This window comes from Propithecus coquereli, unplaced genomic scaffold (genome assembly GCF_000956105.1).
Source record: "Propithecus coquereli isolate 6110/MARCELLA unplaced genomic scaffold, Pcoq_1.0 Scaffold294, whole genome shotgun sequence".
NCBI lineage: Eukaryota > Metazoa > Chordata > Mammalia > Primates > Indriidae > Propithecus > Propithecus coquereli.
In genome coordinates, this window is record NW_012148552.1 from 2,636,738 (window position 1) to 2,647,281 (window position 10,544).

General features: G+C 49.4%; 1 protein-coding gene across 4 annotated transcripts in view; it reads left to right on the top strand.

Annotated features, from left to right (window-relative positions):
• EGFR (epidermal growth factor receptor) overlaps window positions 1-10,319 on the top strand; it is a 185,752-nt gene extending 175,433 nt beyond the window's left edge. For 2 of the 4 annotated variants that reach the window (XM_012648783.1, XM_012648785.1), the window contains exons 24-28: window positions 1,314-1,411; window positions 2,179-2,346; window positions 2,729-2,776; window positions 3,518-3,623; window positions 4,289-10,319. In XM_012648783.1, coding sequence (XP_012504237.1) covers window positions 1,314-1,411; window positions 2,179-2,346; window positions 2,729-2,776; window positions 3,518-3,623; window positions 4,289-4,650 — 782 coding nt within the window. In that variant the 3' untranslated portion in view covers window positions 4,651-10,319. The remainder of the gene's footprint in view (window positions 1-1,313; window positions 1,412-2,178; window positions 2,347-2,728; window positions 2,777-3,517; window positions 3,624-4,288) is intronic. The other 2 variants (XM_012648784.1, XM_012648786.1) reach the window with 1 other exon arrangement.
• Window positions 10,320-10,544: the final 225 nt, after the last annotated feature.

The following is a 10,544-nucleotide window of genomic DNA, read 5'->3' on the forward strand; positions in this document are numbered from 1 at the left end:
CTGCCTTCAGCCGGACGAGGCCTTCGATTCCCTGGAGAAATGTCTCCCATTCTTTGAGACAGGGACACCAGTCCAGAAACTTCTGTAAAGACCCCCTTCAGACATTCTTCAAAAAGCACATGCTGGACTCATTGAGCAGGGTGACCTAACATTTGCCCATGTTTGCAAGCAAATCAGTAAAATCAAAGTCTTTCGTAAGCCATTACGCCAACATATTCTATTCTCTGAGTTGCTCAATGAAATACCAGGCCACCCCATGTCTTGAAGCCTGTTACCACAGAAACGGAATGTTGTTAAATGCCTAACTGTGAGTAATAGAATTAACATTTCTGCTTTGACTTAAACCTTTCAAACAGTGGATTTTTGTGAGGTCTTCTGCAGTGTGGCATTTAAACATTTTAATCCAAATACGAGTGTGTAATTTGATAGATGTTGCTCCACCAGAATCACAGTGCAGTAGCTCTGAAGGTGACATCGCATGTGTGGATGAGCACTGGCACAAGAACGAGCGCTGGGAATATTACAGAGTCCAGTTAATGTAAATATTAGTGCCTTCCTGAACTCTGGAGCACAGAGTTAATCTATTTTGATTTCCTTGGTTTGGGCTGAGGAAGCTGGCATCCAGGGAGGTCACGTGATTTGTCGAAGGTCACATAGCAGTCTGGCCTAAAATAGCTTCACATCCTGCTGATGAAAAATAAATGCGAACCCTCGAGAGGCACGAGGCTCTCTAGTCGGTGGCTGTTCCTCAGCTTGTTTAATCCCGGCTTGGATTGTTGTGCAGTCAGACGCACTCGAGCAGCTACCAAAGGCATCCTCCCAGGGAAGGGACCGACACAGCCGGCGCTCACGTGCGTGCATGGCCAGGGGCTGTGTCGCGCCAGGGTAGGGTGGGCCCAAACCCCAGGTCCTTTAAAGCCTTTACGTCTCTCTAAACTGAGCCTGGTTTCCAGCCCAGAAGCATGCGGAGGGCGAGCGAGGGCTTCGACACGGCTCCGCAGTCAGAGCAGCTCACAGAGTGACCGTGCCCCCACGCGCGGCGTCCCCACCACAGGAGGGCCGGCCCGAGGAGGGGTCTGGACAAGTTAGAGGATGCTACTGTTATTCTGGGTCAAATGCAGGGTGCTGACGTGGTCTTTGAGCAGCACCCACTGTTTAAAAGTGGTTACCCTGTAATGCCTGCCACAGAGATCCGGTCTCTCCCTCACCTGTTTGTCTGAAAGGACCGCATCTCGTCAGGCTTCTCCGAGCAATGCCATCTTTGTCATTTCTCCCGGGTTCTGATGGCACTGTCTTTCCCCTTCCTTCCCCAGGCTGGATGATAGATGCGGACAGTCGCCCCAAGTTCCGTGAGTTGATCATTGAATTCTCCAAGATGGCCCGAGACCCCCAGCGCTACCTTGTCATCCAGGTACAGCCCGGGTCTGCCCTTCCATGGGGACAGTCCCTCTGAGGAGCCTCGCGTGTCCCTGTGCTCCGCACGCGCTCACCAGCCTCCTGCGTCCCAGGTCCCGATGCGAGACCCCCTGCGGCAATGGCGCAAGCCTCGGTTAAGACACGGGCCACACTGCGAGCCCAGCGGGGTCCAGAAGTGGTGCCCACAGCTCCATGTCGCCCTCCCATCCGCACTGTCCTGGCCAGACGCAGTCTTCCCACACCCAGCCCGCGTGTCACCGTCATGTTTCAGAGGCCAAAGCCTCGGCACGTCCGGTGGAGGAGCAGGGCTTTGGTGGCAGGCACACCTGGCTTCACATCTGACTCCCCACTGCCCCGACCGCCCTCAGGCAACCCGGCAGCCATCCCCTTCCACAGCTGGGAGTGCCAAAGCCAAGCTCACGGGGTTTTCTCAAAGATTCAGGGAAGTAACACACGCAGAGCGCGTTCAGAGCGCTTAGCAGCACGGCGCACACTCATTCAGTGGCGCTGCGCCTTCCCTTCCGGTGCCTGCCAAGCGGTTTGCATTTCCCAGGCAGCTTTCAGACATCAGAGAAGGGTGGATGTTTTATTTTGCGGCACCCTGGCGCAATGGGGGGAGCAGCTGTGCTTCGGAGAAGTGGGGGATTTTATTATGACGTTGGCATTCGCAGACCCCTGCTGACAGTAGGCCCAGCTCCTGTAGCCCGGAAGGGGACTGGCATCTTCAGGGCCTTTCTCATGGTCTCAAAATCTCTGCACCAGGGGGACGAACGGATGCATCTGCCGAGCCCCACAGACTCCAATTTCTACCGCGCCCTGATGGACGAGGAGGACATGGAGGATGTCGTGGACGCTGACGAGTACCTCATCCCACAGCAGGGCTTCTTCCACAGCCCCTCCACGTCCCGGACCCCCCTCCTCAGCTCTCTGGTACGGAGTCTTTCTCCCTCTCTCAAGCTGTGTCTACTGGTGTGAGCAAGTTGAGTTTTAGAGAAACCATCTAGCGGCACTCGCACGGAGACAAAGACGTCAATTTTAACCAAATTTAACCAAATGGTAAAGCCAGAATCAGAGTGAATCAAGTAAGTGTGTTAATTGTTTCATTGCATTGCAGCAACTTGATTGTAATCCTTTTGGTTCTGCTAAGGAACAGAATTAAATCAAAACTAAACCAATTATAGTTTTCTAAAGCTAATGATTAAGACAAAAAGGGCGTGCCTTCAGTGTATCCACCCATGAGACCCGTGCCCGCGTCAGGGAGCAGGTGGGACGTGCAGGTGCGCCACGTGCGACTTCTCTGTTGCTTTTTCAGAGCGCAGCCAGCAACAGTTCCGCCGCGGCTTGCGTCGACAGAAACGGGGTAAGTATGAACGGCACCTCAGAAACCAGAATCAACGACTCTGCATTATGGCTGTGTGATACCCAGAAAGTGCCCCCTCAACCCAGATAATTCGGAATTTTCTTCTTGTATGGGTTTCCCCGCATGGTCTCCCTGACCTCTGCACTAGGGCCAGCAATCAGCTATCACATGTCACAGTGTCATTCAAAGTGTGGTTCATGGACCAGCAGCCAAGGAGCACCTGGCAGCTTTTAGAAACGCAGATTCCCAGGTCACCACCAAAGCTGGGTTCCGGGGGTGGCACCAGTACCCTGTGTTTGAGCTGGACTTCTAGGTGGTGCTGATACGTGCTGGTGCACGAAGCCCTGCTCTAGACCTGCGCTACGCAGCGAAGAAGCCACTAGCCACATGTGGCTACTTAAATTTTAATTACGTAGAATTAAATAAAACATAAAATTCAGGTCCTCAAACATTTGAAGTGTTCATAGTGGCTCCCATATTGCAAAGCACAGATCATAGAACAAGTGTGTGGTTGCGGAGAGTTCTGGTGGACAGCGCTGACCCGCGCCTGGCTGCGGTCTGCGGTCTGCGGTCTGCGGTCTGCGGTCTGCGGTCTGCGGTCCGGCAGCAGAGGCAGAATCTGGGCCTGCCCCAGACCTGCTGAGTCAGAGCCTGCATTCTAACAAGATTGCAGGTGATTTTTATTCACATTGATGTTTGAGCAGCCCTGACTGGAGTAACCTCGCCTACTTTCCTCCTCAGCAGAGCTGTCCCATCAAGGAAGAGAGCTTCTTGCAGCGATACAGCTCAGACCCCACCGGCGCCTTGACCGAGGACAGCATGGACGACACCTTCCTCCCAGTGCCCGGTGAGTGCTTTCCCTGGAAACAGATACACCCCATCCTGCAGCAGCCAGTCTGCCCCCTGGATGCCTCCTCCCAGCTAAGCTGGGGCCTGGCCTGTGGCAGGTTTGCAGACTGGTGAAGGGGCGGGAAGCCGAGCGACACAGAACTGCTGAGCGCATGGGGCTTCACTGTGTCTGCCTTGTCAGCTGCAGGTTTGTCGGAAGAACGAGTCTGCATATTTTCTAGAATTCGAAGCAAACCACACCGGAGGGTGTGTGTGTGTGTGACAGATTCAATCCCTGCTCTCCCCCTGCTCCATTCTTGACCTGTGAAATGCATATTTAATTAATCTAAGCTTTATCCCAAGACACCCTAACCTGGTTTCACACACACACACACACACACACACACACACACACACACACGCATGCACACCCATGCACAGCCCTGAAGGCAGGCAGTCCTCTGAGAACTTTAAATTTGCAAAGCATACATGTGTGCATCACTTTGAGAAGCACGGAAAGAACATGGTCTATTCTGCAGCACCAGCAAGGTGCCAGTCTCCGTGGCCCCGCCCTCCGTCCTCAGTGCCTCTCTGGAGACACGTGCAGGGTCCAGATGAGCCCTGGAATCCTGCTGGGGTGATGCCTTGCTGATTACTTCACCTCTGATTTCTTTTCAATTGCAGAATACATAAACCAATGCATTCCCAAAAGGCCCGCAGGCTCTGTGCAGAACCCCGTCTACCACAACCAGCCTCTGAACCCAGCTCCTGGCAGGGACCCACACTACCAGAACCCCCACAGCACCGCTGTGGACAACCCCGAGTATCTCAACACCACCCAATCTTCCTGCGTCAGCAGTACACTCGACAGCACTGCACACTGGGCCCAGAGGGGCACCCACCAAATCAGCCTGGACAACCCCGACTACCAGCAGGACTTCTTTCCCAGGGAAGCCAAGCCAAACGGCACGTTCAAGGGCCCTGCGGCTGAAAATGCAGAGTACCTAAGGGTAGCGCCACCAAGCAGGGAATTTACTGGAGCATGACCACGGAGGATAGCATCAGCCATAAAACCCCAGACTGCAGACACCCAGGACCAAGCCCCGGCAGCCACTCCAGCCCGACAGCCATGCCCACACCCACTCCAGGATCCACGGACTGGTAGCGCCACGTTTGCGCTGACCGGCCCCTCTTTCAGCCAGGAAGTGCCCCTTAAGTGCTCTTTGGGAAGTTGCAGGTACATTCCTTTGTCTTCAACTGTGAAGCTTCCACAAAAAGGCACCCGGCAAGAATGTTGTCTCTTTGAGCAGAAGTTTACCTTTAAGTGAGGCATATTTAGGAAAAAGCGAATATATATAAGGATTTCTATTGGTTGGGGACCTTTGGGATTTTTAATTGTCATTACTGATTTTGATTTTAATGACTCTTCCGACGAGGAAGAAGCTTGCTGGCAGCACTTGCTGCGCAGAGCGCATCCAGGCCCAGCCGTGGCCAAGGAGCATGGGCCACCAGTCTTCCCGCTGACACTCAGCCCTGTGGGCTCTGCTTCAGCACTGTCATGCTGCAAGACGACTAAATACACAGGAGTCCCCCACGTCCCAGGCAGGCCCGGTGGGTATTCTGTCGAGTCATGGCAGGTACAATAGGAGACGCCACTTGGCCCCTTCCTGGACGAAGAAGAAATGGAGGGGGTAGAATTCTTCCTTGGACTTATTTTGTGTAAATGTCTCTGTGGTACTAAGTCCCCACTGGTTGACGGGTGTTTTCTAATTATGAGTATTGGACTTACTTGTTCATTTTCCATTCCGTTGCTTTGACACTCAGTATGCTTTCCCTGTCTTGCTGTCATGAAGTCAGCAAGAGAAGACGGTACAGTAAATAACAAAAGATTCCAGCCCACATTTGGTTCCCAGCATTCAGACCAATGGCCTTTAATCAAGATGGAACAATAATGCAAAATGCTAATGTACCAACATATCCACTAAATCTGAGGCTCAGATGAAATGCGTCAAGTTTTGGGGGGCATGTATCAGGAGACTACAAAAACGAAGCTGCTCTTAAATTTCCTTTAGTCCTCCCCACCCAACCCCCAAATATTAGTTTAGGTTACTCATAGAAGATAATTTTCTCTTTTCCTTTTCCTTTAAAAGTTTTTACTCCAAGAGTATGTGTTCCTCCCTGGGCAGCGGCCCCCAGACCGCCCCTCTGCCTTTTTAAAAAGGTGTCTAGGCCCTGAAGCAACTCTTCAGGAACTTACAGCCCTGGCCAGAGCAGGCACATTTTGGCAATAAAAAAAAAAAAAATAGCATTATGAATATCGTGGAATTCAAGTGATCAATACAAAAGTAGAGTTTGAAATTGATAATACTTTCGCAACATCTTCAGATGTTTTAGAAGAAAAAGAAATTCCCTCCTGAAATAATTCCCCTGTAGCTGGAGGATCCCGACTCTTTTCCTGGTCTGTGTGTGTCTCTGCAACCTGATTGGCTAGCAGCGCCTGTAAACAATGTTTTAAACACTCCTAGTCAATATCTACCCTGTCCAGCTTATCAAGGAAGAAATGTTGCACACACAGTTTTCAGCCTACAGATAGGCTCAGTCACACACACATACAACTGTTCCCTTTGCTTTTAAATCAGCAATTTAAAAGTAGATTGATCGGGGCTCCACAGTTTTGTTAAGAAAATATTTGACCTTTGTCTTAATGGAAATAAAACTATATTTCATTCCATTCCATTCTACTCTCAAATACCCTTAAGTACCTATACCAGCCCAGCACAGGTACCAAAGTTACAAAAATAAATAAAAGATTATCCCTGAATCTGAGAAATTCACAATTTAGCAAAGGAAATGGACTCATAAATCCTAACCTTGAAGCAGCATGACAAAGGGAGGGGGGCTCTGCCTGGGGAGGCCCGGAGGCTCCCCCAGGAGATGGGCCTGGCAGAGGGCGGGGCTGAGCCAGGAGGGAAGGTAAGCGGTGAGCCCGGCTGCTGAGCCGGACCGGGATCCACTGACAGCCCAAGGCGAGTCCAGCCGTCCTAACCAGCCCCTCCCCTCAGGCCTGGGACTAGGCTTGGGGCACCCCCAAGTTCCCAAAGCGTCGCGTCCGCATCGGGGATTTTGAGCTCTCATCTCTGAAACGCTTAGTAAGAAGACTGAGCAACATAGTTCTAAGAATCCGAGACAGCATGCCATTGCCAGAAAACCACTTGCATTGTGTCTTCCGCTCAGAACGTAAAGACACAGTAGTCAGAGCTGGGAGACAGAACGACCCACGTTCTGCCGTCACTTTTTGTCAAGAAGCAGACGAGTGATGAGGGAGGGCAGTTGGAAGCCAGTCAGATTGTGGTAATGAAATCCTAGTATTTTTGTAGTTCGGAACACTTTAACACAATAAAACAGCAGAAGCTATTCAAGTTTTCTTTCCTTCTCCTTCACATTTCAGTTCTCCTGCATAAAACTGAGTTGCTAAATTCTACTAATTTTAAGATCGTGTCTCCCAAAACGTTCTCACTCCCTCTGTCCAGGGACCCTCTCCAAGGACCCAGCCAGGAGGGGGTGCCCTGAGCCCGTCACTTCCACTCCACAGCCTGAGGGTCACATCTCACACGTTGTTCTCCGTCCCCTGGGTCCGCGCTCATTGATGACCAGTCCCTGAGACCCCACAGAGCCTGCCTGCTGTCTCTTCCTCGGCGGGCGCCCGCAAAGCCTTTCGCGCCGCCCGGCCCAGGACCTGGCCTGTGCCAAGGGCGCAGAAAGTGCAGGGCTGGGAGCCGACTTTCACGGTGGGCTGCGACCCTCACACGCACCTTCTCGCGTAGTCTCTGAGGAGGCCCTCTAATTACAGCCCATGAGAAACACTTGTCATCCTCTGAAGGAAAAAGAAGAGACAAACCTTTCAAATTCCAAAATTGCTATGCGCCCAGGTTGCCACTGATTTTATACGTAAGAGCACGGTGGCAGCGTCACAGTGCGTTCCAGGCGATGACGCAGTTCAGATATTTGTTGAAAGTTCTTAATCTTGTGCTTTGGCCTCCCCTGCTCCAACTGCAGACATGTACAGACTATGGGGTGCACAGAAGGACCTGGTTCTCAAGCCCATCTGCCCTTGGGAATGTCCCGGGTGTCAACCAATAGATTCTGATTTAATTTTTCTCAGGTGCAGCCTGGGCGCAGGGACTTTTCAGAGCACCCCCAGGTATTCTGAGGAGTGGGAACGTTTAGGGAACCTCTGCTGTACAGGCAGGCCTAGGCCCCAGCCTCTGCTTCCCACGCACGGGGCCAGGCTGGCGCATGGTGGAACCCGCTGTGCTCACCCTCACCTCGAACGAGAGCCACTGGGCAGCTCCAAAAGAAAGGGTCAGGGGTCTGTAGGGGTCAAACCGAATCTCAGGGTCTCCCACATGATTCCATTGGGCAGCCAGGGTTGAAACTGACCCCTCCGAGGTCCCCTTCAGTTGTAGAGGCCTGTGGGTCTGTGCCGTGCCCCACGAGGTTCCCCTGTGCAGCGGAAAGAACAATTTGCAATCACTGATATGCCTGAAATGTGGCCACTAGTGGCCGTTCCAAAAGCCTCCAATTCATTGTCACCAGCGGTTTATGCTGAAAGTGGCAAATACCCAAATCTGAACCTCGATAAAGCCTTCAGACCCTTTGCGTTCTCTGAGAAGTTACACAAACCCCCTTATGAGCGAGCTGCTCCCTCCTGAGTGGCAGCTGTGGAACTGCTCGTGATGTCTCCCCTGCATTACTTTCTTGTGACAAGCACACGTTTTATTACAACGTAAGGGTTGTTTGTATTTCCTTGCCTGGGGGCTGTGGAGTCTTTCTGAACAGAAATCCCAGCCTCTTTTTCTAGCCATGCCTGCCATGCCAGGGGCATACATCTTTGTACTCTTAAACACATAGACAGCATTTTTAAATGTAAATCTATTTTTGTAACTTTTTTGTGGAATATCATCCTCTTTATGTAGCACTGAACTTTGTAAAGTATATTTTTAGGAAACTCATTTTTCTACTAAAGGCAACACAGTTAACTTTAGAAAGACTGCAATAGAATCCAAATTTGAACTGAAATCTTTGTTTAAAAGGGTTAACTTGAAGCAAGAGAAAAGTCTTTCTCTCTCTTATAAAAAGGTACAACCTCATTGTGGAGCCAAGCCAGGTTATTGCCATGGTGAAGAGGAGAATTGTCATTTTTTATATTTATGATATTAGAAAAGATGGAAAGCACATTTAGCTTGGTACGAAGCAGGTTCTGTTGAGTCTGTTGGGGCAATGTCGATGGAAAGAGAGAATCTGCTGTCACTGCTAGAAAAATCCAACGGCGTGTCATGCTCTGATCGTCTGCTAATGTCACCCTATCAATGTAAGAAAAGCAATAATACAGCATGTTGTCGGTTTACATATATAATGTGATTTCAGTGCAAATTATTTTATTTTTATATTTACAAATTGATATGCATTTATCAATATAGACTAGAAATATTTGGAGAGACCCAATAATGTTCAGCTTATCTTGGTTACTGGGTATATTGATGAAATCCACCAACAGTCTCGCCAAGTCTCGTGGCCACCGTAGAGAAGGGTCTCTCAGCCCTGGCTGCACATGACATCACTGGGGGAGCTTTCAGAAAGCTTGGAGCCCAGCTACACCGCAGACCAATTAAATGCAGATCTCTAGGGGTGAAACCCAGGTATTTGCACTTTTTATAGCTCCTAAGGTCATTGCAATATGTAGCCAAAGTTGAGAACCACCAGCCTAGGGGCTGGCCACGGGGACTTGTACTTCCAGGCAAATTCTGCAGGTGTAGGTGACTCCCAGGCCCAGAAAACTGTAGGCCACAAAGAGAGTCAGGAACCTGGACGGAGTTTCCACGAAGGTTGCCCAAGCACTAGAGGAGAGAGTGTCCAACCAGTCGATGAAAAGCAAAGGAAATCTAAACAGACACCTCTTTCCTATTTCCCAAGTTTTCTCTGTCCATTAAAGTTGGGCTGGTAGTTTAAAGAAAGATAGTGAGTGTTCTTGTTGCTTACACAGCCGACACTGTTGTCCTCCCTACAATAACCTTTCTTTCCCAGGATAAAAGAAAACATTGGCCTGTCAGTCACATTGCACAGGGCAGACCTGGAGAGGGCTGCACAAGGGGTTCATGGCTTTCATAAAAACAAGAATCCAAAACAACACTTTGTATACATTCTTCACAAATTATACCTGGCATAAAAATGAAAGCGAATAATTGTGTTTTTTCTTCCATGGATAGCTACACAACCACAGTGGGTCCTCTGAGGTTGCAAATCTGTCCTGTCCAAATGACCAGAAGTGCTAAGAATCCCCACCATGTGGCCTGGCAGGCGACACTCCATTTACGTTTTCTGATGCAGTTATTTATTTTAATAAAAGAAACCCCGTTGACCTGATTTGGCTACAAAAATAATCTTGCTCTATAATATAATCTCTTGGAAATTAAGAGATCCTATGCATTTGATGACAGTGTTACAGGTGATGGTATAACTGATTAACAGCGGACAGCAATAACTTCATTTTAGAAATAGTTACATAGCTTTCCAGCTGCTACATGTGGTACATTTTAATTGTGTAAAGTTTTGCTATGATGAAAGCAGTATTTGTACAAATGAAAAGCAGGGTTCTCTTTTATATGGTTTATACTGTTGATCAGAACATATTGATTGTATATTGAGCATTAAAAAATTAGATATATATTATGCATTGTTCTTTACTCGTAAGTACCTTGTAATAATATTGTATTCTTTGGTAACAATGCAGTTATTGATATTATTAATCACATCTGACGACTATAGATGTTCTTTCCTGATAACTTTTTTAAAGAATTAATAAACTTTATTTTTAGAGCAGATTTAGGTTCACAGAAATACTGGGCAGAAAGTGCAGAGAGCTCCCATCTCCTCACCCTCC